The 27,611-nt window shown below is 38.5% G+C and overlaps 2 protein-coding genes across 6 annotated transcripts in view; one reads left to right on the top strand and one right to left on the bottom strand.

The window, feature by feature from the left end:
- The window catches only part of TFEC (transcription factor EC), a 667,358-nt gene that overhangs the window by 355,343 nt on the left and 284,404 nt on the right, over positions 1–27,611 (top strand). For all 5 annotated transcript variants that reach the window (XM_079931385.1, XM_079931390.1, XM_079931383.1 and 2 more), the window contains one exon: positions 23,709–23,761. The gene's annotated coding sequence lies outside the window, so the exon portion shown is untranslated. The remainder of the gene's footprint in view (positions 1–23,708; positions 23,762–27,611) is intronic.
- Positions 15,671–27,611, bottom strand: part of TES (testin LIM domain protein) — a 47,674-nt gene continuing 35,733 nt past the window's right edge. Inside the window, exons 3-7 of the mRNA XM_079931382.1 lie at positions 25,841–26,093; positions 24,327–24,662; positions 23,141–23,356; positions 22,566–22,724; positions 15,671–16,918 (exon numbers count right to left, since the gene is read on the bottom strand). Of these exons, the coding sequence (XP_079787508.1) occupies positions 16,730–16,918; positions 22,566–22,724; positions 23,141–23,356; positions 24,327–24,662; positions 25,841–26,093 (1,153 nt within the window). The 3' untranslated portion in view covers positions 15,671–16,729. The remainder of the gene's footprint in view (positions 16,919–22,565; positions 22,725–23,140; positions 23,357–24,326; positions 24,663–25,840; positions 26,094–27,611) is intronic.

Genomic DNA, 27,611 nt, shown 5'->3' with positions numbered 1-27,611 from the left:
AGCTGTGTTCCCCTGGACATGATACTGGCATTTTAATGAAACATGCCCCAAACAAAACTCCACCTTCTTCTCTCAAACCTGCTCCTCCCTAGTCTGTATGCTCAATCCATCACTGAAGCTAGAAACTGCAAAACCATCATTAACTTGTATTTTGTACCTATTGGCTTTGCAAGTGAAATGGCTGAGTTTTTTTTTTTAACATTTTAGTTTGAAATAGTTTCCAAAGTTGCCAAAAATATCCAAAAGTTTCCAAATGCCCTTCAACTAGATTGGTCACCAATTTTTAACATTTTCTCATATTTTCTTTCTTTCTTCCTCTTTCTTTCTTTCTTTCCTTCTTTCTTTTTCTTTTTTCTTTCTTTTTCTTTACTTCTTTCTTTCTTTCCTTCTTTCTTTTTCTTTCTTTCTCTTTCCTTCCTTCCTTCCTTCCTTCCTTCTTTCTTTCTTTCTTTCTTTCTTTCTTTCTTTCTTTCTTTCTTTCTTTCTTTCTTTCTTTCTTTCTTTCTTTCTTTCTTTCTTTCCTCCCTCTCCCTCTCTCTCTCTCTCCATATATCTATATGCATACATATAGTCATATAAATTTTTCTATTCTGTTTGAGAGTAAGTTACAGACCTCATGCACCTTTCCCCCTAAATATTCATTGTTATTTTCTAAGTATAAGAACATTCTCCTACATAATCACAGTAAAATTTTTAGAATAAAAAATTAATATTGGGGCTTCCCTGGTGGCACAGTGGTTGGGAGTTTGCCTGCCGATGCAGGGGACACAGGTTCGTGCCCCGGTCCAGGGGTATCCCATGTGCCGTGGAGCGGCTGGGCTCATGGGCCATCGCCGCTGAGCCTGCGTGCCCGGATCCTGTGCTTCACAGCGGAGAGGCCACAACAGTGAGAGGCCCGCGTACCGCCAAAAAAAATATATATATATAGATATAGATATAGATACAATGCTATTATCTAATCCATAAGACCTACTCAAATTATTCCAATTGTCTCTTTTTTGTTGTTGTTGTTTTGTTTGTTTGTTTTGTTTTTTTGTTTTGAGTCCCCTCGCATTGGCAGGCGGACTCTCAACCACTGCGCCACCAGGGAAGCCCTCAATTGTCTCTTTAATGTCTTTTTTATCATATTTTAGTCCAGGATGGAATTAAGAATCACACTCACACTTAGTTTTCATATCTCTTTAGTCTCTCTTGATCTGATGTGGTTCTTCAGCTTTTCTTTGTCTTTTGTGACATTGATATTTTTGGAGAATACATTCTGTTAATTTTACATCTATCAATTTGGGTTTATCTGATATTTTTAAGATTAGTTTCAGATTATATATTGTTTGGAATATAATGTAGGTGATAGTGTGTCTTTCTCAGTGTATCACATCAGGAAGCACATGGTGTCAATCTGTCTCATTATGGATGACGTTACCTTGGATTACTTGGTTAAGTTATTATTTACTTTTTCCTTCTCATTCACTTCTTTACTCTCCATGTCCAACTAGCCTTTTGGAGCTGTCAATTCTGAAAATTTCCCAAATTCAGACTTTTTCCTCCATTTTCATGGCCTTTGCTTAGATTGTTTTCTTAGCTTCCCCATTCATCTTCCAACTCTGACTCACTTCCAACCCCCCTTCCCTAATCTTGCCAAAGTTGCATTTCTGAAATACAGATTTGGCCACAAATCTCCCTGACCTTTAACAATTAAGACTTTTAATTCCACTCAACTCCTTATAGTAGCATTTCCAAATTACCTTATGTGGAACACTATTTCTTTGAAATAACCTGTGCAAAACAGGGTTCTTTGGTCAAATAAGTGTGGGAAATTCAGTCTTTATTACCTTGTCTTGTATAGCCATGTGGATTAGTGTACTGAGGACTCTGAGAACTTCTGCAGAAAAGAAATCCAGCATTCCTCAAACTTACTTGAATAAGAATCCTTTTATTTACCTCAGTTCACTATAAATAACCCAAGAAACAAGTGGTCTATGAAATTAAGAGTTCATAAAACACCTTTTGGAAAATATTGCTGTGTAGTCCATTCTCCTTAGCAAGCTTTACAGTGAAACTCACCTTGCATCTCTGCTTGGCCAGCCCAAAATCTATCACTCTCTCCACCAATATTCCCTTTCTTTTATTAATCAAAAGCTACCGCTACCTCATTTCACTCCATACTCACATGTCTTGTTACTGCACAAACAGTGTCTTCTTTTTATAAAAATTTTTATTGGGGTATAGTTGATTTACAGTGTTGTGTTAATTTCAGGTATACAGCAAAGTGAATCTGTTATATATATATATATATATATATATATATATATATATATATATATATATATATATATATCTCCACTCTTTTTAAAATTCTTTTCCCATGTAGGCCATTACAGAGTATTGAGTAGAATTCCCTGTGCTATACAGTAGGTCCTTATTAGTTATCTATCTTACATATAGTAGTGTGTATATGTCAATCCCAATCTCCCAATTTATCCCTACCCCATCTTATCCCCTGATAACCATAAGTTTGTTTTCTACATCTGTAACTGTTTCTGTTTGTGGATAAGTTAATTTGTACCCTTTTTTTAGATTCCACATATAAGTGATATCATGATATTTGTCTTTCTCTGTCTGACTTACTTCACTCAGTATGACAATCTCTAGGTCCATCCATCTTGCTGCAAATGCCATTGTCTGAAATGCCCTTTACTGCTCCATGTCTCTTCTGAAAACAAAACAAAAAAACGAACAGAAAGACCACATTCCTGTGTGTTCCTTTTCCTGCTTACAGAGAACACTTCAGTGGCCAGATGTGTGTTTCCTTGCTCTCACACTGCACTACTTTACTTCTGGTATTTCTGATCACCAAATGTGTGGTAGTTTTCCCACACCAGACAATTCTGTGACACCAGTTGGGTACCCTACAATTTACCTCAATTCTGACACTATCTACCTGGAGATTGCAGATCCCACAAGTTAAGCGCCCAGTCCCACAAGACTGCTTCTCCACGTCCCCCACTTCAGATGCCAGTCACACATCTGGGTTGCTACCTGTGTTCTGACCACTGGCTGTAAACTGGGGGGTCTCTACAACCTACTCCTCAGGTCAATTAATTTGCTAGAGAGGCTCATGGAACTCAGGAACATAGTTTACTTATGAGATTACTGGTTTATTATAAAAGTCTATAACTCAGGAATGACCAGCTGGAAGAGATGAATGGGGCAAGGTATGTGAGGAGGGGCACAGAGCTTCCATGTTCTCTCTGGGCACAGCACCCTCCCTGTATCTCCAAGTGTTCAGCAACCTGGAAGCTCTTAGAACCCCATCCTTCTGAGTTTTTATGGAAGCCTCATTACCTAGGCATGATTGATTAAATCATCGGCCATTGGTGACTGATCTCAATCTCCAACCCCTCTGTCCTCCCCAGAGGTCAGGCAGTGGGGCTGAAAGTTCCAACCCTCTAATCACGTGGTTGGTTCCCCTGGCAGACTAAAGTGTGGTTGAAAAAGGCTTGTTATGAATAACTAAAGACATTTTTACCTCTATTATCACTTAGGGAATTTCAAGGATTTTGGGAGCCCTGTGCCAGGAACTGGACAAAGACCAAGTACATATTTCTTACTATAAATCACATTATCAAAACCTCCCACCCGTTCTCCTGGGTCACTTACACTCCTGTTCACGACCCAGTTCAACTATTGCCTTTCTCCCGAAGTCTGCCCTGGTCTTCTTCTCTCTGCTCCCTTCATGTTCCACTCTGTTGAGGGCTTTTTTTTTTTTTTTTAGAAACTGAAAAAGAATTTATTTATATCTCTGTGTAAGTGACTCAGGTGGATGTACAGCAAGAAACACAGCATTGAAAATCAGCTATACCCCATTATAAAAATAAATTTAGAAAAAAAGAGCAAAGACTGAGAGAGAAATTCTTTTTTTTTTTTTTTATAGCAGTTTCTTATTAGTCCTCAATTGTTGAGGGCTTAACATGCTCATGCTAATTACTTGTTGGCATGTCTGCCTCTCTCCCCAAATGGTGAGCTTCCTGAGCTTATAGGCTCCTTGTACACCTTGTAAACATCACAAAATTTGGTAAGCCCTGAGTGATTGATTGTTGAATAAATGAGTGAACACAGGCTTGATAGTTTCTACATACTGATGAGACTGCTGACATCAGCCATATCCAGTGATTGTATTAGATGATTGACACTGAAGGGACTTCTGTATCAAGCCAAAATTATGAGTATCCAAAATAGATTACTTATTATTATTATTCATTCCTCTTTTCTTACATCACTTACCTTTACTTGGAAATATATGTTACAAGGTATATAAGCAAAATAACTTGACTTATTTCTTTGAATTAATCAAAGTCAGCAGGTATCAGACTTATTTCCATTTATAAGATTTGTGAATTAAGAAGGTATAATCATTTTATTGCCTAGTAACCAGAGAAAACTTTATGACATATGTGCATTTTACATTTCTGAAACATGATTTATTCTCTGTAGTTTGGGAGAATATGTGAGTTTGATACATTTAGCTTTTAGGGCAAATTCTAAGCTTATAGCCACACATTTCCCAGTTTTTCTGTTCATTCAAAATGCCTTTATCAGTCTTTTTTTTTCATTCAAGATATTTGCGTACTTAGTGCAATCTAAGAAGAAAATAAAAGATTTGGTTAGTACAGTGTATCTAGTTTCTTTGAAATGAAATTTAGAACTGGATAGCTAGTTGCAATTCATTTTGCCAGGTAAGTGCATGTTGCTGATAAGTAAACCCCTTTTCTTTAACATAACGTAAACAGGTGATGACAGGTGATGGGAAAGTGTTCTCACATTTATTCTGACTTTTATAAACACACCTATCTTATAATATTCTTAGCCTTCGTCTTGCAGTTATAGATGTGATCCATCAGACTTTACATTTGTTCAATAGAATTGATGAAAACTGTTGTCTATGGCAACTGTGTATTCTTAACCACACGCCTTTCCAGTTCAGCCCACCAAAGGATGTAATAAAAGTATATTAACTGAACAGGAAAGTTGGGTCATCTAAAAGCGTCGAGAAATGGACTCCTTCCTAATCAGAGACCTCAGAGCCTGAAAGTGCGCAACTTAGTTCCTGTCCCTTTGGAGACAATGTTAATGGGAATAAACTTTTCCACAGCAGTAGAGACACAGTGTTTTTTCCACATCGCACTCCAATTTTTTGAGAATGTGCTTGAAGTCAGATGTTGAACTAAACTCTAGATTTCTGTCTTCTATTTCAAATACATTCCACACAGATTATGGCACAAGTGAGGGGTATACCACTCAGCCTCCCCACGCACTATGATTCATAAGGAAACCCCTTTTACTGGCTGCCAACAAATCAAGAGCTTGGGAGAGCAGGGTTTGAGAGCGGGCGGATTCAGAGTGAGCTTGGGCTGGGCAGGAACACAGTGTGCATTCCAAGTTGGCAAAAGTGTGCAGTTTACAATTACAAGGCAAGGAGGAGCTGCTGTTGCTGAAGAACAGTCAAAGAGGCTAATAAATACTTAGTAAATGAAGCCAAAAATTGAACAGTTCTCTCTGTTTCTCTCTCTCTCTCTTTCTCCCTCTCTCTCTCTCTCTCATTTCTCCAGTGTGTTTTCAAAACTGAGACATTAATTGTAAAATTTCCAAAGTCCCTTATTAATTGTTAATGGGCAAACCACTGTGTTATACTTAGTAATCTCTGCAGCTACACACTGATCCATCCTTAAAATTACAGCTAAACTTACAATGCTGAGCTATGTGGTGGTTTGAATCAGCATTACCATACAAGGCAGCTTTGAATTCCTCATGGTAATCTTTTGTTACTCTTTTTAAGTTTCCCTAGCAGTGCCAGACGTCTTGAACTTTGTGGAATGAATATAAACTTTATAAACATAAACCTTTGATTCCACTTTGAAATCTGTTAAATAATGCCAAAATTATATTAATAATGTACATTTCAAAATCAAAGGCCTAGATTACTTTGTTTACTTTAACCTTAGAAAACATTTGTTGTTATCTTTGGACGACTGATAATTGGGCATCGCAACAGCTGCTTTCAGGAAGAAGATTATACAACCCAGAAGCGATACTTGGGCTGCAAAGCTGGCCTGTGTTTCTGGGTTGTTTGCAAATGTCTCAAATATTTAGAAAGTTGTCCCTTTAAAGTCTCCAAAACATTTGTTAGAAACAGTTCATAATGTAAGTATGTTTCCCTTGGCACCTCAGCAGGGCAGTTCTTGTTTTCTGCTCAAAATATGAGGGATTTGGTTGAGAAACAGAAAGGGTTTTGTCTTTAGAAGGCTGACATGGGGCTGCTGCTGGCTGCATGGCCCAGAATCAATGTGATGTGGAGCAACTTCTTAAGGAGAGAAGACCTTTCTTTAAAGGATGCGCTAATAAAGCTTTTAGAAGATGCAGAGGTGCATGGGAGAAATTCCTGTACAGGGCAAACAAGCCAAAGAAACTATTTTTATGTGGTCCTGACATAGTTTATATGAAAGGGAAGAGACATGTACTCACTATGGCAGTATAGTGAGGTGAGTAAGAATTCAGACTTTGGGGCCAGATTGCCAGAGTTCGAATTTCAGTTCTTCCCCTTCCTAACTCTGTGACTTGTGCCAAATTACATAATTGCACTGTCCTCAGTTTCCTTATCTGTCAAATGATATAGTAAAAAATACCTACCTGAAAGGTTTGTTGTAAGGATTGAGTGTATATGTATAAAACACTTAGAACAGTGACTAGCTTTGCTGTTCAAAAGAATGTTAAGGTGGGGCTTCCCTGGTGGCACAGTGGTTGAGAGTCTGCCTGCCGATGCAGGGGACACGGGTTTGTGCCCCGGTCCAGGAAGATCCCACGTGCTGTGGAGCGGCTGGGCCCGTGAGCCATGGCCACTGAGCCTGTGCGTCCGGAGGCTGTGCTCCGCAATGGGGGAGGCCACAACAGTGAGAGGCCCGTGTACCGCAAAAAAAAAAAAAAAAAAAAAAAAAAAGAATGTTAAGGCAATTTTAAAAAGGAGAAAGTGACTATGAATGAAATTTGTTTTAAAACAAAATGTTCCAGCCCAAATTTGCTCTCATTTAATAATGCTTGCCCCAACACACACAAATAAGAAATGTCATTTTAAAGCTTTAAACTCTTCCTTTGGTAAAATCCTTATTAAGTTCTCCGAATAAGGCTCTGTGATTATCCCGCAATGAGTTTTTTGCTGGAGATAAGTAATGGAAATTCCTATGTTCATTTTATAAGTGAAGAAGCAAGAGTTATTCTCAGTCTTCGATGGGAATACTGAACTCTCCCTCTAAGATAAAACACTTTATGTCAGCAGCTCCGCCTGTAGTGCTTTCTCTGCTTTATGCTGCCATCAGTAGGAATGGGCAGAGAAGAATCCTTAACAAATATTAAATGGTGATGATGATGATTTCACAATAATTCCCTACAGTTACTTCAAAGATTTTGCAAAACTGCAAAGGGATTTCCTGATATTGGAAAATGCTGGGTGCAGTGCCATTTGGTGGAAAATAGAGTGAGGCATGGAAAATCGATTCAGAATGAAAGTCTTGTATGTTGCTATGGTCCTATGTTGTCCTCTAGCTTCTCTTCCCCGCACCTCCCCCTGCTCCATTTCAAGTCTGTTAGCAGAACTTCGTTTGGAACAAGAAAAAAAAAGAGAAAATGTGTGTGGAAATAAAATAATGTACTGTATGCCTTTGTTAAGCAGGACTGTCAAAATTCACATACTCCCTTACATATGCTTCAATACTTTGAAGGTATTATATAAACTGCAATTAAAGGGAAGTAATGCATCTTAAATTTGAGAAAGAAATTATAAGAAATCGAGTAAATCACTGATTGTGATAGTATTATTTGTTGATAAACTGTAAGTATTGATAAACTCCTGAGCTAATTTCCAGATTTTATCTCTACTCTTCTATCACAATGGATTGCTATTTGTTTAAGTGTCTGTCTCCTTTATGCGATTGTGGACTTCTTGAGGGCAAGGCCTATATTGTATATAGTTTTATACCTACAGTACTTGGGAACTTGTGGGTTATTAATAAATTCCCCCTCAGTCTTCCCTAAATAAGTGACTTTTATTTCATAGGATTCGGAGAATAAACAAGGCCCTGTATTCTGTATTCTAAGTTCTTTCCCTGAATCTTCAGCAGCATTGAAGGTGTTTCTCACCTTGGCAACTGGAGTGCTGAGGATTTCATTTGTCCAGTAGGAATCAAGACCTGAAGACTCCTCATAGGGATATAGGCCTTCCACTTGCTCCAGGACCATGATCCTAACCCATGGAATGTACTGTCTTGAAATACTGATCACCAGGTTTTCTGAATCCAGATTATTATAACTGTTTCTGATGTTTATAAACTCTGCAGATGGAGTTTATGGATTTACATTTATTGACTGTATGTCTGCAGAAATCCTTAAGCAAAGGGAGAGGAAAGGTAGATAAAAGGATGAAAGTTAATATCCCAAGTAGTACATTTATATAAGTAACATTTTGTAGTATCTGGAGCAAATTTACATGTTTTGTAGAAATGCTTCTTTATGTATAATGTTATGTATTATGTATAATAATGCAGAAAGGAGAATTCTTGCAAAACATGCATATAATAATTCTGTTCAATAAGTGTTACAGATATCATGGCTGCATAGCAAATTACCCCAAAATTTTGTGACGTCAAACAGCCGTTCATTATGCTCATGGGTTCTATGGTTCCAGAATTTGGTCAGGACACATGGGTTTAACTTTTCTCTGCTGATGTCAGGGTTTCAGCTGGAAGACTCAAGCTGGGGACTGGAATTATTTGAAGAATCATTCACTCATGTTTCTGGTAGTTGATGTTGGCATTGGGCTGGGAGCCTTAGTTCCTCTCCACATGGGCCTCTCCACATGGACTGGGTGGGCTATTTTTGGTTTCCTCACACTATGGTGACTAGGCATAACCCTTGAGACAGAGAGCCTGGAGAGGTCATATCACTTGTTATGACCTAGCCTAGGAAGGCACGCATGCCACATTTTCTTCATCTACGTAGTCACAAGGTCCTGCTCAGGTTCAAGGGGAGGGAGGATAGACTCCAGATGGTGAGTGGCAAGGTTCTGGAAGAGCATATGGGACCAGAATTATTACCACAGCTATTTTTCAAAATGCAGTCTGCCACATAGGGATTGATATTCTCATTTTATAGAGGAGAAACTGAGACAAAGTTTAAGTGGTTGTTCAGAACTTGCAATGCCTATTGTGGAAGTACCAAAACTGTTTGTATAATTTTTATTTTTTCAAGAGAAAATATACTAAACTTGTCATAATTTTACCCTGGAAAAAATAGAGTAACATGGAAATCATTTCAAAAGTATCTTTGACATATAGTCATATTTCATAAGGAAACTCGGGCTCCTTTTTGAAAGTTAATATGAGATGCTAATGTAACTTTTATCCATTGACTTCTTTTTTTTTTTTTTTTTTTGTGGTACGTGGGCGTCTCACTGTTGTGGCCTCTCCTGTTGCGGAGCACAGGACGTGCAGGCTCAGTGGCCATGGCTTACGGGCCCAGCTCTGCGGCATGTGGGATCTTCCCGAACCGGGGCATGAACCCACGTCGCCTGCATGAGCAGGCGGACTCTCAACCACTGTGCCACCAGGGAAGCCCCTCCATTGACTTCTTTATCTACATCTGCAGCCACAGGTTTTTCTTGAGCATCAGATTTCAGGTTCTAAACTGTACCCTTCCACCTGCCTCAAGTTCAACATGTTCCAAAGCTAGCCCATCATTTTTTTCTCAACCTAGCTCCTCCACAAGTGGATTTCCCATCTCTGTGGTTGTTACCATCATCCTTCCAGTTGGCGGGGCTGGGGCTTCGGAGCTGTCCTTGACTCCTCCCTGTCCTTCTATCCCACTGTGATAGGTCTTTTAGACTCTGTATTTGCAGTGTTTCTTCTATTTATCCATCCACTCACCTAAGAAAACAGTGAAAATAACTTCTGCTATCAGAGAAGACATTTCAATATCACAGTCACTCTGGGATCATTTCCATTGTCTTCTCTTGGGGACAGGTCTTCATTATTTTATTTTATTTTTAAAGATTTAATTTTATTTATTTTGGGCTGAATTGTGTCTTCGTTGCTGCATGCGAGCTTTCTCTAGTTGCGGTGAGCGGGGGCTACTCTTCATTGCAGTGCACGGGCTTCTCATTGCGGTGGCTTCTCTTGTGGAGCATAGGCTCTAGGCACACGGGCTTCAGTAGTTGTAGCACACGGGCTCAGTAGTTGTGGTGTGCGGGCTCTAGAGCATAGGCTCAGTTGTTGTGGCTTATGGGCTTTGTTGCTCTGTGCCGTGTGGGATCTTCCCAGACCGGGGAATGAACCCATGTCCCCTGCATTGGCAGGCGGATTCTTAACCACTGCGCCATCAGGGAAGTCCCCTTCATTACTTTAATTTCTGTTTACTTATCTATCTCTTCCATGAGACTATGGAGAATTGAGAGCAGAAGTCTTGCCTTGTTCACCCCCAGTTCCCCAGCATCCCAATATAACACATGACCTAGTCAAGGGATGTTTGTAAAATGAGTAAAAAGTCTGCTTTATTTATCTGTATTAGTTAGGAAAGGTTAACTCCTATGACAAACAAACGTAATCTCAGTGGCTTAAAACAGTAAAAGCTTGTTTCTTGCTCACATATGTTCCAGTATGCATGTCCAAGGGCCTTCTTTGTTTCTTGGCTCCACCATCTTCTAGGGGATCTTGAGTTTTAATGGCCAAGCCTAGAAGGGGACTGCTTTACTTTTGTTCATGTTCTATTGGACAAAACTGCATACTAAAGCTTGTGAGCCACTGAGTTAGAATGAGGGTGAGAGGGTGAGACTATCAACAGGAGGGCTTGAAAGGAACTTACAATATCCCTGATGAGAAACAATGAGGTTATCCACTAAAGTGTTGGTTATGGTCTTGGAGAGACAGGCACAGACAGACTGAAATGTGTTTCAGATGGCCAGATAAGTCAGCATGGTAGGGGCACCAAGGAACAAGTTATAGGTTGAGAGAGAGAGAGAAATCAAGAGAGTGTGAGGGAGCTTGACAGGGGAAGTAACAATGTCCTGCAGCTTGAAAATGGATTCGGTAGAGTGAGCTGGTGGGGGGAGCAAGCCAAGCAAAATCTAGTAATGTCACCCCAAGGACTTCACAGTGTCTCTGACTCCATGTCATCTCTCGCCACGTAAGTGGCATCCTGCCTAAGAAAGGTGTCCCCAAATGATGCCCCTGGCTCATCTCACAGGCCAACAGAAACCCCAAGCTTCGGAACTAAACAGCTGCCTGGGCATCTCATACCTTCCAGCTAAAGACTCTGAACTCTAAACCATCATTCACCTTAGTGGTTTTTGTCATTCGCCTACTCAACGGCCATTTCTTCTCTTCCTCTATCAGAACATTAATTTTCTTCTGGGTGGCCATATGCCCAGCTCTCAGGGTATGAATTATGACTGGATAACTCAACCATAGCTACTATTTTCCTTTTCTTCAGATGGGGACGAGCATGTGAACTAGTTTTAGCCAATGAAATGGAAAAGTTATGTAGGTCTGCTGGTGCCTCCTGGGAAAGATTTATCTCCTTGTTAAGAAAGTAAAACCTTTTGCCATTGCTCTGCTTTGTATCTTGGATGCTGTTATGTGAGGGAGTGGTGCTTGAATGAAAGGACAAACCTGAGAATGGAATGCAACACATAGAGGATAGCAGAGCACAGAGATTAAAAAGAGCTTGTTCTGAGCCAAATTTGGGCTAGCCTATGTCTTTAAGCTACTCTTAACTGTTTACTTACAACCAAAAGCATTCCTAATTGATTACTTCTCCTCCTCTAGCAAACTAGCCTTGGTATGCCCCTCAGTCCCGTTTGCCCCAGGTATCTAGATTTTTTTTGGCCTCGTTTGGAAACCTGATATCCATTCTACTTTGCAAATCCCCTAATTTGGCTCTATCCCTTCCTATACTCCCTAAATTTACCTCTATGCTCAACTTCTGTGAACTGCAAACTCCCTTGTACTCTCAACAGCTTCATCTTGCTCCAACTGACTCCTGGTTTTCCTTCCAGACCTTTCAAGTAGAGGCCAGTTACTTTTCCTCCCATATGGGCATTCCACAATGCCAGTGGGGTAGGTATCGTCCTCATTCTCCATTGTTATTTCCACTAATTCCTTTTTGTTTCCTCACAATCACAGCTCTTTGAGGCATATCTAGTATGTGGCCACAGACTTTACCACCCATTTCTACCCTTAGATGCCATCTTCTATCAAATTCCAGGACACTCCTTCATGGGTTTTTTGTTTTTTGTTTTAAATGACTTTAGCCTCTGGCTCACTCTTCTCTCCACTGATTTCCCTGTTTTTATTCTTGGTGACTTCAATATATTCATAGATGTCCAACCCACACTTGGGCCTATTATTTCCTAGACTCCTCAAATCCAACAATCTTGTCCTCTGTCCTACTCAGTGTAACTGTGAGGAGGAGAGGATCAGTGGGACTTAGCCAGAAGGTCTCTAGACTCCTGACCCCAGCCCGCCTTTGAACTATACCATGTTGCCTTCACAGTTAGTCACTACTTATGGGGACATCAACTCGAATGTCTCTGCATTCAATAATGGCTGGCTCTAGTAAAGGTACCCCAGGGTATAGGTTGGTTTTGCTATTTGTCTGAAGGTCGAGATATCCTGGGGGGAAGTATCATTGAAGAAAAATCAATAGCATCCTTCAAAAATGTCAGCATAAAATGCCATTGAAAAGAATATAAAAGGTTAATGATACCTTGCTTTGAGGGTTTCAAAATACATTATCAGATTAAATAGAAGCTACAATGACATGTTGTCCCCGTGAAGAGACAAAATAATTAGCTAAAGCTATTTAAACATGTAGTAAATATATGAAAAAAATCTATTAATCAAGCCAGAATGTGTTTCAGGTTGTTTGATCAAAACACACCCATGTACCCCTTTCATATATGTGAATATTCAGTACAGTCGTCAGAGTTGTCATTGAACACTTCAATCGGGAGACGTCAGGGAGGGGCAGGGCATATCTAGTAAGAATTTGTGGTAAAGTGCTATTTTATGGAGACATTGATGGAGTCGTAAGTTTTCCAAGGAATTAAGTGAATAGCCAGAAGACAAGTTCAGATATGCCAGGGCATCTTGAGACAGAGGCTTAATGCTGATCTTGGGCTGTGGTGTCTCTTTGGTAACCATGGTGAAGCTGGATGAGCTTAAACACTGCATGTTGAAAATTCCTTAAGAATGAGTCAATAATGAATTTCTTGCCTTTGGTGAAATTGGGCTGAAATACTTCAAAGTCAGATTTGGAAACCTGTGCTTGAAGACTTCAGAGTCACAGAAGTTTCAGATAGAGTTCATTAAAGGAAAAACAACCCTCATCCCCTCATTTCCAAAAAAATTTTTAAAAAATAAAAAAAGATACCATACCAAAAAGTATGATGACTAGAGTCTCTTTGAGTAACTTGTATTTCTTAAAGGGATTGGATAACCAAATCCACTGATTTCTCAAAATTACAACTGCATTCAAAGGTTAAGAGCAAAATCCTTCTGCTTAGAGATGAATAGGCTATGTGCAGATTCTGTGAATGAGTTCATGATTAGTCATTCTAACATGTCTGATTCTTCCAATAAGGATGATAAATGTATTACTTCAATATACTTTAGCAACTGATGTGTCAAAATCTTCTTTTGAACTTCCTGGGTCTCAGGAAAGAAATATCTCCCTTCTCTTTCCTCATCCAACATTGTTATTCTCAAGTACCCACGGCTGAACAGGGGAATAAGAGAATCAGAAGTCATCATTATACCTTTTAATATCCAAGATGTTGGCTCCTGCAGAAGGGAAAAAGGCATTTCTTTTCTTACTGTCTGTGGTGCCTTTATCGTGGTTCATATTCTGGTATTCTTTTCCTCCCTGTCTAGTCCCTTTCAGGGTAAGGGTCTCTCAACTGCTAACTACATAGACATGTTAGTCAAATGCCTGCTATATTGAGTACAAAAAATGGATAAGCTATATGTATCTGAAAAATAGAACGTAAATGAGATTTGGATGATAGAAATTTCTATTTATTGACCCCATAAGAAATAAGTAGACCAAAAGTTTATTCTTCATTATCTATTTTTGAAGAAAAAAATGCACACATTCAGATAGAAATATTTATTACTTTCCTATCTTTTCCCCATTGCAAAGGAAGGATTTAACTCTGGCGCCAGTACCAAGTAAGCCATTATCTAGAATTGAGGTCAATGCAGAATATAAAATGATGGTGGAAAGTGAGGCGGTGAACATATCCTAAGGGCTAGAGGAAAAATAAAAATTATAGAATCTAGTAACCATCTTACACTCTTGTTAAGTGCTTATAGGACAAAGTATTTGAAAAACCCCTTTAAAAAAAAATCTGATTAACAATTAAAAATGGTGCACATTCTCTTGCATTACATTTCATTACAGTTCATTCTGTTGCATTAGAAAGCCAAACTAAAACTTAGTCAGGGTAATGAGTCAAAACAAGTGGTTCTGTATTTCTCAGGCAAAGTAGTTTATTCTTTTAGGAAATGCCTAATAGACACGCAATCAGTGTCTCAGGTAGTAAGTGATGGATTTAGTCAAATTTCTTGAGCCTCTACATCTCCAAAACAGCCTGATTCAATCTCAGCCGCAGGAGAGTGCAGGCTGCGCAGGCAGACACGTGGAGTAGGCCTGTTAGCATGCAAAGAAATTTTTTCAATTTATTCCCACTTAGCCATGTGTGGGAAAATTAAGTTGTTCAACTTCATGGAAAAGATGGAAATATATCTGTTGCCATTTGAGATAAGGGTAAAAGAGAGAAAGCATAAAGTGATATTTATAGACAATGATGGATATCTGTGATATCTGTGATTGTATGCAGGATTAGAGTACTTCTTAGATAAGGTGATGTGTTCAAGACACTCTTTTCATGGCTGGGGAAGGCATAGTGCAGAGGGAATAAGTGCAGATATCTGTATGTTAGTGAGTGTGGGGTAGGGTGGGCCGGGGGAGCTGGCTGTGGAATTTAGGAGAAGCGCTATTAGCCAAACAGACATGAGCTGAAAAAAATAAAAATCAAATTATTCTGGGTATGTATCAGAGAAAAGTGCTACTCCTGCTATGACAAATGCTTCAGACTAAGAAGAAAAGAAATCTCATGACCTGCTAATATTAGGAAGAATGAAGTTAAAACTATTCCACATTTGCTTCCCTTTTCACAATAGGCTGCCATGAAAAAATTCTTAGAAAACCAGAGTTGCAATTTGAGTATAAGAGTAATACTTGTTAGACTTACCTCAAGAAAATACAGCTTTCCCAAACTTCAATTAAAATGACATTTTTTTTCCTGAAAGAAAAAACTCGTGCATGACTTGAAAACCAACAATTTAAATGCTTTCATTTATTATAAAGTTTCATAAAATTTATCCCTTCACCATAATGAAAAGCCTAGTTTCTGTCCTGTTTTGTCAGAAGTAGCCTTTATGTGGGGGATTATTTTTTTATGCTTGGAAACACCGCCCCCTGCTGTAACAAATGCTTAATTGCAGAAGGATTTTTTTGCTCTGAAATGAAAAGGATATGAAGAATAAAGATACAAGTACTAAAGTGAAAGAGACTTTATTTTGAATAATAATATACATATCATTCATTCCATTTAATTTTCATAGTGCATAGCTATGTATGGAAGTAGATAAGGCAGAATTAACATTAGAAATATCTAAGGATGGAAGTATACAGGCAAAGAAGGCATTTGATATATACCCATGAAAAGGCATCATAGGACAGTATCCATTAGAAAAGAAAGAAAACCATGCAAAAAGTCTATCCAAACCACAGCAGGCAAGTGCAAACAATACAAGTTATAGTTTCTTGGATACAAAAAGTATGCATGTTCTTTGGATTGAAAGCATAATATAAAGGAGTGGCTTGGCTTTTACGTCCAAGCCAAAAATCATCTATAGAATTAAAAAGTGTGGATGCCACATGTGACAATAAAATATTCAAGGCCACAGATGGAGGTCGTCAGCTTACAAAGAGAATACTGAGAGGCAGAGCAAATAAAAAAAATAGAGATATGCGATAAAGCCACCTCTGCCTAAGTTAGGAAATAGCAAATGCATAGGCATTAAAATGATAACGGCTCTTCATACTATGCTGCATTTCTATTTTCTCTGTCAAAAGAATTCATTGTGTATCGCTACAAAATTCAGTGAATATGATGAGGCAATAAACGTAGAACCTTGGCATTAGGGCAAGTTTAATTTCCTTTTCATTTTATACAAGAAGTGAAAAAGAATATAGAACATGAAATGCTCATCTTTCCATTCAAATACTAACTTTTAAATGTTTCATATATGCTGTGTTTGGCACAAAAGGGGCAGGAATATGAAGAATGATTAAACCCAAGCTTCCAACTCAAAAGATTTTACATCTGGAAAGCCAAGAAAAGGTAAAACTCTTTACCATTTTTAAAATCAAATGCTTAAAGCAGGTTTTAAAAATTGATATGAAAAATTTGATAAGGAAAAACATCAAAGAAAGATACTGAACAAAATCTCCTGGTTTCCTTTATAGTTTCTTTTCTTCCTTTTGTTTTTCTAAATTGCATTTTACAGTAGAAATGCAGACCACTCTGGTTAGCTATGGCTCAATATTGCTTGGTACCCTCCTCTTAAGACATCATCTTCTTACACTCCACTGAACAGAAAACCATCCCTTCTACTGGCATGAACTTCTGCCCAATGAGACACTTGCTGCAGCAGGAGCACAGAAAGCACTCTGTGGACGCGTGCCAGCTGAAGTTGTTATAGGTCACCCGCTGCACTTCAGGATCAATGGCATTGTGGCATCCTTGACATACCTGTTAAGTCAATTATACAAAGAAGAGAAGAAGATGAGAGATCGAACTGTGATGGTAACATTTTCATGTTAGAACAAACTCAGCGCATTGCTTCAGATGGCAGATTAAACTGAGAATGACAACCTCAGAGATATACAACTGAGAATGACCTTCTTCTCGTTCACCTTCATAGCCAACAATTGTTAATGGGGGTCTATATGTGGAACACTGTGAGAAATAACAGTTGAAGTCCAAACAGGACTCAGTGCTTGTAAGATATCCCCACGGCAAAAAGTCTTGACAGCAAGTTCCAAAGCAGTGTGTTTGGTTCTAGTGTATTCTATTAGATTGTACATTAGCAATTATAAAAAAAAGTTTTATGATTTTTCCTATACTACCAAATGCTGACAAGGATGTGGAACAATAAGAACTCTCATTCATTGCTGGTGGAAATGCAAAATGGTTCAGCTAATTTGGATGACAGTTTGGCAGTTTCTTAAAATTAAACTTACTCTTATCATACAATCCAACAATCATGCTCCTTGGTATTTACCCAAATGAGTTGAAAACTTACGTCCACACGAAAAACTGCACCTGGATGCTTTATTTGTAATTGCCACAACTTGGAAGATGTCCATCAGTGGGTAAATGGATAAATAAACTATGGTACATTCATACGATTCAGAGCTAAAAAGAAATGAACTGTCAAGCCTTGGAGGAACCTTAAATGCACATTACTAGGTTAAAGAAGCCAATCTGGGAAGGCTACATACTGTATGATTCCAACTATATGACACTCTAGCAAAGGCAAAACTATGGAGAAAATAAAAAGATCAGTGGTTGCCAGGGGTAGGGAGTAGGGGACAGGGAGGTAGGAGAGATGAACAGGCAAAGCACAGAGGGCTTATAGGCCAGTGAAAATATTCTGTATGATACTGCAATGATGGATATATGTCATCTGTCCATTCTATACATTTGTCCAAACCCATGGAATACACATCAACAGTGAACCCTAAGGTAAACTGTGGACTTTGGGTGATTATGATTTATGTCCATGTAGATTCACCCTTGTTAAAAAACGTACCACTCTGGTGAGTGATGTGGATAATGCTCAAGGCGATGCATGTGAGGGGAGTAGGGGGGATATGGGAAATCTCTGTATCTCCTTCACAATTTTGTTGTAAACCTAAAACTGCTCTAAAATATAGGCTTAAAAAAAAGAGATTTTTCGTCACTCACTAAAGCTTTGAAGTGGTAATTTTACCAGTCTTACCTATGACAAATGAGATTATTAATACCACTAATTTCTACACAGTAGTAGATGAAAATCATGTTCAAAGTAATTAAGGACTCAGTCAAAAAATACTGACAGTGTTTGAGAATAATTAGTTTGCACTAAAAATATAACTTGTAGTTAACTGGCTTCTGTCATGTCATAATTTATGTATAATCTAATATCATGGAACATTAACACTTACATTCCATATACCATTCAGTGTACATGTATGTTATGTACAAATAAACATGACATACACACATCCACAAACACACATAATTTTCTTCTTTAGTTGGACATGTATAGAAAGAAAATGAATAACTGGCAATATTACAGCAGAAAACAAAACTACCCAGTTGAGAGCTCCAAAACACTAGATAGTTCATATGCCTTCTTGTTTATATATATTATAAATCAATGTGTCTAAAGTTTTTGTTTTAAATATTTTATAACAAATGAAGAAACCCACAAGATTGTCCAGCATTACATCAAAGTGACTAATCTTCCACACCCTTGGTCTCTTAATGTGATTGTCAGGAATTCCTGAGAGATGCGGGTGGGTGGGTTGAGGAAGGTCATTTAGCCTAAGCCTTCTTACTTGAAAAGACCTGAAAGTGTGGCTGCCACTCAGTGGGTGAACTGGCTTAGGGTGTGAAGTGAGGCCTTGTTATAAATATTCACTTCAGACCCGCAATATACTTTCCATATTTTTTAGAACTACAAGACTTCTAATTACAGAGATTGTAGCTCCTTAATTCACAGGTTATGTCAACCCAATCTTCCCTGAGAAGCAAGGGAGATACTCTCTTTGCATTATCGATCCACTATTCCTGAATACAACAAAAATGAGTGTTTTGATTACAAACATACTCCTAATTTGTAGCTGCACCATGCAAGCAATTGCTTTTGTGTATATTCATTTTTTATAGCTTTGTAATTTATTTAGAATGTTGCCCTTTGTTGTTTTCTATATTTCATATTATTTTTTCAATATTTTAAAACTTGTTTGTGTACAATAGAAGCATTTCACACTCAAGTTTTTATTCCCTTGATCTTAGACCATGATCTACCTTCTTTATCTCAGCCCTCTCATGTTTGTAGATCTTTTTATAATTTTTCAAAACTCACATTTTCATTTGTAATTAAAAAAAAAGTGATAACTACTGTTCAACTGCACATAAAACTAAGGAAATTGTTTTGGTAAAAAAAAAATAATTAGCACACTGAATGGTATAGGAATTTAGGGTTTGTTGTGGGCTTCATGAAATTTAGTTTTATTAATAATTTGATTGCCGTTCATCCCAAAGTCTGACATGATCCCAGGTGAAAACTACCAATCCCTCATTCTTCATAGATCTGAAAGCTGCCCAGGTCCCAACCAAAGGTCTGGAGACTCCAGGACCAGTCAGGGAGATGATGTACTTCACCACTTTCTGCTTGGCATTAGATTTTTCCTGCATTCTTTTTTTTTTTTTTTTTTTTTTTTGCGGTACGTGGGCCTCTTAACTGTTGTGCCCTCTCCCGTTGCGGAGCACAGGCTCCAGACGCGCAGGCTCAGTGGCCATGGTTCATGGGCCTAGCCGCTCCGCAGCATGTGGGATCTTCCCGGACCGGCGCACAAACCCGTGTCCCCTGCATCGGCAGGCGGACTCTCAACCACTGCGCCACCACGGAAGCCCTTTCCTGGATTCTTAATTAAACCGCTAATAATTCAATAAGTTCTTATTTCCTTCAATCCCTCCTACTTTTTATTTATTTGTATACACAATATAAAATTAATAATGACACTTGTAATGTGCTCTCTAGCAGGAGGATCCTGTGAAATCTCAGAGATGTGAATTCTGGGGGTGGCCATTTGAGACTAGAATTCCAGAGACTATGAAGAGACAAACTAAGTTATTTCTCATTTTCCTCCTTCCACGTTAATTTTTTCCTCAGAAAAGCCCTGTTTTGAATTGGGTTCTTGGCTTCAGGTCTAAAAATAATTTGTATACTCACTCCTTTTTTTTTTTTCTTTTTAAGATTAAAAGATCTAAGCAGATCAATTCCCTGAACTAGATAATCTTCCAATTTTTATATCATTTAGCATGTTGCATGGGTACCTCTCTTTGCTATCAGCTAAGGTTTATTCAGGTGATGGATAGATATGTTCATTTTAATATTAAGCAAATGGCAATAGTGTATCTTACTGAGAAAGTAAACCTTCTAAAAGAAATCATGCCATATTATAAAGCTAAATAATTTAGAGATTCTCATTCTCTTTTTAATCATATCTGTGGTTACTCCTCTCCAATGATTATTGCAATGCAATGGAAAGAAGCTTGTAACAATAAAGGAGCTTCATCTGTTTACAGCTTTGTTCTATAAATATCTGAGTACCTACTGTGTTGTTCTAGTGTTGGAAATAGAACAGGAAAAAAGCAGACAAAATCCCTGCCCTCATGGAGTTTACATTCTATTCCTTGAAACCAAGGTAACATACCTGTAATGTGTAAAATGCACATTATGATAATCTTCTTCTGTAGAGAAATTGTTGCAACAACATTTAGAGAAGCGTTTTTTTTTTAGCTAAATGACGTATCAGGCCATCTGATGATTCAACATCTTATCCTCAGGTATAAGGAAGGTCCATGTTGACCCCCAAAGCAAATGAGAAATGTTAAAACACAAGTCAGTCACTCAAATATTTCCTAAGTACGAACACTGAGGGTGTGAAAATAAAGAGGCAAGCTCTATCCTCCAGCTGTTTACAGTCTGGTGGAAGAGACAGATGAATGATATTAACAATTACACACACGTGGGCAAGCATACACAGAGTCCTGTGGGAAGAGAGGCATCCAGCCTAGCCAGAGAGAAAGGGGTGGAGCTTGGGGTAGGGAATCAGGAAAGGTGTTCTGGAAAAAAGTTAAGCCTAAACTGCGTCTGGAGGAATGTGCAGGCACAGTCAAGTAAAACAGGGAGGGAATTCCCTGGCGGTCTAGTGATTAGGACCCAGCGCTTTCACTGCCGCCGGGGATCTGGGTTTGATTCCTGGTTGGGGAACTAAGATCCGACAAGCTGTGTGGCGTGGCCAAAAAAAAAAATTATAAATAAATAAGTTAAAAAAACAACAGGGACTAGGAGGACATATCAGACAAAGGAATTAGTGTGAGCAGAAGACAAAGCACAGTGTATAAACTATGAAATGCAGGTAACTTGGGAAATGTATGATTTGGGTTAGATAACTAGTAGAAATGGCTGGACAGATAAGAAGGGGCTGGATCTATTAAGCAAAGGCTTAATGATCAGACTTTCATTTTAGAAAGATTATCTTCCATCTTTATGGAAGGTGGCTTTGAACAAGAAGAATGGAAGTGGGGAGGCCAAATTTGAGGTCACTACAATAATCCAAACAACAAAAAAATAAAGATCTGAAGTAGAGTAGTTGTAACTGTGAGAGTCTGAGATATATCGATGAGGCAGAGTTGATAGAAGATGACAGCTGATAGATTATATCTGGGGGCAGTGGGTAAAGGTTGAAAACTGGCACTGACACCAAAACTTCTTACCGTATTTTTATTGTATCATACTCCGAGAACTATACATAATAAATATGTCATTTTATTCCTTAGCTAGGAGTCTCCTCTACTTGATAGCTCAGGGAGATCTTTAACTAGTACTTATTTATCTGCATATAAAGTAAACATCTATCCTTTTAATACCCCCTGGGTTATAAGCTTTACCACATATGGCCAACTCTTTCTTTATCTACTCTTTATTTAATTTATCTATCTCTGGGCAATCATTCAACAGAAGCTCTGTGTAAGCAGGGTGTATGTGTGTGTGTGTGTGTATATATATATATATATATATATATATATATATATATATATATGTACTTTCACATTAAATATTTGAATGTTTGGCTCATGCAAATAAATATAAATATGCAAGTCAAATTTTGTTATATATATAAATTCAATGAGAGTTTAAGAAATAGGCACTGTACAATCTACAGGTAGCAAAAACAAAGCCACAGTGGGTGATCTGGTAACAAGAACAGAAATATAAACATTAAAATAGAACTAAAGCAATATGAAAAGCCCCTAAATACCTTAATTTAAGTGAAATCTGATCTGTATGATGAGAATCAATCAATCTCACTCCCATTAAGGAACTTTTTTTTGGTGGGGATTTGATTATCAAGTAGCAGTTTATAGTGTAAACTGCACAGGTAGAATCTTGAGGTGGTTCATCCTAGTCAGTGCATGTATTGTTTTGAATTACCTGGATTTTAACACCCTACGGTAGGAATCACGTGTTTCCTACTTAAGAGTAGTGCTTTCTGTTTCTCCTTTGTAGGAGGCTTAAATAAGGCAGGTCAAGGCTACCACATCCCAAGATGTCTCTTACCACAGCATGGTTCTTCACGTAGCAGGGCTTGCACACGGGCTTGTCATTGACCATCACGTATATTTCCCCAGCTAGGATGTTGTCACAGTCAAAGCAGCAGAAGTGTTTCAGATGCCAGTTCTGGTTTTCTGCCTGGGTATACTCATTGCTGAATATTAGCTGGGAAGAGGATAAAAATAAGATCAATCATGTTTTTTCCTTTTTACTACAAATAACCAAGCTAGGTTCTTTAGATCAATAAGGGATTTAGATCCACAAGGAATATCAGTCAACTTTTTGGGGTGTGAAGTCTGAAAACAACCGAAAGCTTGAACTTGGGTGATTATTTAGTTTAGTTCAAATCAATCTTTTACGTTTCTGGACAGTATTTCATTAGGTAACTCAGTTAACATGGACACTCAGAATGACTGAAATTAAAAGTTTTTTTCATTCAACTTCTTTGGATATAAATAAAGCAACTAATGCTTGGTTAATTCATCTTACCTTCTCGCTAAGGGTGGCCTGGTTACCATGGTGGAGAAACCATAGATGGGTGCAAAAAGGAGCCTGCATTTAGGTGGCCCCAGAGAACATACCTCATCACAGCCAGCACACCGGGGTTTCTCACTGTCACAGTAATGTCTGCCACAGTACAGCTTGCCATTCTTCCAGAAATAAATCATGTCAACCAGGAGTTCATGGCACGTACTGCAGACGAAACAAGCTGGGTGCCACAGTTTATCGTAGCCGGCCCTTTCAGCATAGATGGCTGGGTCTCCTTCCTTCATACTCAGTTTGCAGCAGTAGCAGGACTGAAAGCGAAACCAGCCAAAACAATCTAGTCATCCTAAGACTGGCATTTCTCATCAACAGTTTTAGTAGGAATTCAGAGAAACCACTTTCAAGAGAAATAATTTCTACTGAAATCAGTAATTTGTCCATGTAGGCAATATGGTGTTAGTATTTGTGAAAAGGAATCTCTAGGCTTTCTCCAGCTTCCCCAAACCTAATTCTTGCACCCTATGTGTAACAGAGCACTGTTTTCTGAATTAAAGCTGCTTATGGAAAAAGGCTAATAGTAATTTTCACTTCAATTTTAGTAGTTCTCTCAAAAATGACTACTTTAGAAATTATTGTACTTTTTTCTTCTTTTTTTTAACACAGGACTAAGCCTTGTTGGTTGATGTGCTAACGGGATCTGTGAGAAACACATTACAGTAAGTTTAGTTCTTATTTTTTGTTCATCTGTGTCACAATTTGCTTTTACTTTCAAGGCATTAAAAAAAAGACTTCAATATCCCTCTCTAGAGAGACTTTTTAAACGTATGATTGACAATATATCCACATAAATTTAAGTTTGAATTTTAGGCATGTTCTCACAAGCAAAACTGAATTAACCTAAGCATGTATTATTCTTATTTATGGGAAGAGATAGACAATTAACATCAAAATTATGTTTAGAAACAGACTCTAGATTGTATGTTGTATTCCAGCACGACACCAATGCTAACTGCTATGTATACATAAAACTCACAATTATCTTCGGCAACAGATAATCAGAAAACCTGGCTTTAGACCAAGGCTTCAAACATGGTAGATAATTCTCTAAAATAAGCCTAAACTGAATTATAATTCAATTTATTTCCCTCATCTACTCCCTTTTGGAAACAGAGTAACTGTATTCCTCCCCGTCGGCCCCGCCCCCCCACCAGCCATTCAAAGAAATGGAATGAACCTGTAAAATATACCAATTGGCCCAACATGGTGACTGTTATCACTTACATACTGAGTTCTTTTGTGTTCGGCTGATTTGTCCTCCATGGCCCCTACCGCTGTCGTGGTGCTTCTATCCCCTCCAGGAATGTATGTTTTATTGGGCCCTTGAGCGTTCATGTCACAGGGTAGTTTGACATCTCCTACTCCCAGAGCCTCGCTCTTATATTTCTTCACAAACTGCTCCATCTCCTTCACCTCTTTGGGAGACAACTCATGGCACTTTGAAGGGTCCTGGTCATGAGCAGGGAGTTGCTTTGCCAACTGCTTCTTCCGGTACTGCGCCCCCTCTGAGCCTGCCACTGGCTGCTTCTCTTTGGGCAGCATCTGCATGTACTGCCTGGCCTAGACCACAAGGAGACCGGTGTTAACTGGGAGATGCCTTGGCCATCATATAAATGATATTTTACAACACTCATTAGAATCAAAATACTGAAGAAAGAAGTCAGTTTTATCCATTACTAACAATTGATCTTCATAATATTAATATCTTGAGATGTTAACACGTTAAAAATGGTACAATAAATAGATTGAGGTCAGTAAAAATGAACACATTTTTCTTCATGAAATTAAAGCTTTTCTCTTTTCCAGTTTCTTTTAATGTTTACATGTGCTAAAATCACTTTGCTGTACACCTGAAACTAACACAACATTGTAAATCAACTATACTCCAATAAAAATTTTAAAAAACAAACCAAAAGGGCTTCCCTGGTGGCGCAGTGGTTGAGAGTCCGCCTGCCAATGCAGGGCACTCGGGTTCGTGCCCCAGTCCAGGAAGATCCCACATGCCGCGGAGCGGCTGGACCCGTGAGCCATGGCCGCTGAGCCTGCGCGTCCGGAGCCTGTGCTCCGCAACGGGAGAGGCCACAACAGTGAGAGGCCCGCGTACCACAAAAAAACCCCCAAAAAAACCAAAAAAACACAACTGTATAGTTGCAAGAGAATACAATTTTTTAGGCAGCATGTTTAGAATGGTCTAAGGATCATCAGTATTTTCATCACTATAAGAAAATGATATCACAAGATTCACTCTTATGATTTAACTAACCTTCTTAAAAGATTTCCAAATGTCTCCTCTAGTTGTTGTATTAGTGGAAGTACCTTGACACAAAATTGCATTTTTTTGCCTTACATAGTAAAAGAAATATAGTGTTGAACATCTTTTGAATTATAAAAAATGAAAGAAAATTCTATTCTTTAGATATTCTTAACTATCTTAAGAGAAATCTTCTCAAGAGTAACATAGAAGTTACTAGATTTATACAAAACATCTGTTTTTCATTTAATTATTGAAAATGTCAGACCATTTCTTTGAATAAGTTAACACAGATTATCTAGGTAGTCAAAAATTCTATGAGGTATCTAATCTTACTTTCAAAAGACCAATAGGAGTTGTAAGTCAAAGTAATGGGGACCCCAGAAAAATAATAGACCTGAGGTCGATTAGGGTCACTAAAGGAATTGCCCTAAATAAGTAGCCCATGAACTTTAATACCAGGACTTCCCATCCCCTTATTATTTACCAATGCCTGATTCTGGACAGGAGGAGCCCATTCATAGGTAACTGTGTTGATGGAGACATTCTTCTTGGCAGCAACTGGATTGGTCAGTATCATAACATTGCGTTTATACATGGGAATTCCATCTGATTTTAGCTTTGCAATCAGGGTGGTATACTTGGTGTCTTCAAAAAGTTTCCCCACTTTTCGATCCTCTTCATTGCTCAAGAGGACATCATGCTCTTCTTGGCCACACTTGCAGTTACGACATATTTTTCTATAATTTTGGAGATAAGTAGGCAATGATTAATTAGATCTAATCAGTCATACATATATAGTTCAAAATATAATTTTACAAATATTCCACATAATGGTATGCAAAGTCAAGTCTTGGGGAGGGTGAGGAGATTACAAGTAGCCATCCATAAATTTAAACAAGGAAACATATAAATGCATCTTCGCTTTATAAGACTTTGAAAAAAGTTAGGTTTTGATTAAAAAGTGCATGCTCAAGGGGGCATGTCTGAGGATAACCCCATCTGGTATTCCTCATTCTCTCAACCAGATATATAAATAAAACAAAATCACCAAAAAACTATCAGAGTAAGCAGTTTCATATTTTACTGCATGATAACAGCCATTGCCCATGGGTTTTTGTTTTTGTTTTTGTCCCTAAGTGAGAGAGAAGGAGGTTGATATATCCTTTTCTGATCAAGGATGGTAATCCAAGATTTAGGTTTAGCTTTTATCATTTCCTTTCTGTCCCCTTTCCAATTTCCTTTCCTCTCTTTTCTCATGTTCTATTTCCTTTCTCCTTTCTCTTTCCTTCCCTTTCCTTCCCCCTTCTTTTATTTCTTCAAACACGTAGTGATCACCTATCATGCGCTCCCTTATGTATAAGAAGACAGATAAAGTCTCTGGCCTTCTTATAGTTGAAGGACACCAACTCCCTTCCCCAGACTGGTCTGGCATGTAATCTTTCATTCATGCAATGTATATGAGTGTCCATGTGCCAAGCAATGAACTTGATAGTAGGACATAATAGTGAAAAAATTAGGCCCAGTCTCTGACATTCTAGAACTTACCACCTGGTGGGGAGACAGATATTAAACAAATACACACACATACACACACACACACACACACACACACACACACACCCCTATAATTGCATTTGTGATAAGAAAGAGAAGTACAGGATACTTTGAGAGGGTATAATTTTTTTATTTTTTTAATTTTAATTTATTTATTTATTTTTTTGCGGTACGCGGGCCTCTCACTGTTGTGGCCTCTCCCGTTGAGGAGCACAGGCTCTGGACATGCAGGCTCAGCAGCCATGGCTCACAGGCCCAGCCGCTCCGCGGCATGTGGGATCTTCCCATGCAGGGCATGAGCCCGTGTGCCCTGCATCGGCAGGCGGACTCAACCACTGAGCCACCAGAGAAGCCCGAGAGGGTATAATTTTGACTTAGAACTGGTAAGGAGAGGACTCCATAAGAACATTACTCCATAAGAAAGTGACATTTACGTTGAGATCTGAAGGATGTGTAAAACAGGTGTGAATTGTGTATGTGTGTGTATTTGAGAAGAGGTAATGAAAGGAGAAGAAAAGCCTCCAGACATTCTGGGTAGAAAGAGTATTTGTGGTGGTCCTGAATTAGGAAAGAGATTGTGCCCTTAGGTCCCATGATCAGATAAGTCTGGTATGACTACAGTGAGGTAAGTAAATGGGGTGGTGACAAGGTTGGAGAGGTAGGCAAGCCTGAGATCATGCAGGGGCTTGTAGGGCACATTA

Source organism: Stenella coeruleoalba (genome assembly GCF_951394435.1).
Source record: "Stenella coeruleoalba genome assembly, chromosome: 9".
NCBI classification, from domain to species: domain Eukaryota; kingdom Metazoa; phylum Chordata; class Mammalia; order Artiodactyla; family Delphinidae; genus Stenella; species Stenella coeruleoalba.
Note: the sequence above shows the minus strand (reverse complement) of the source record. Positions and strands in the feature narration are given on the sequence as shown.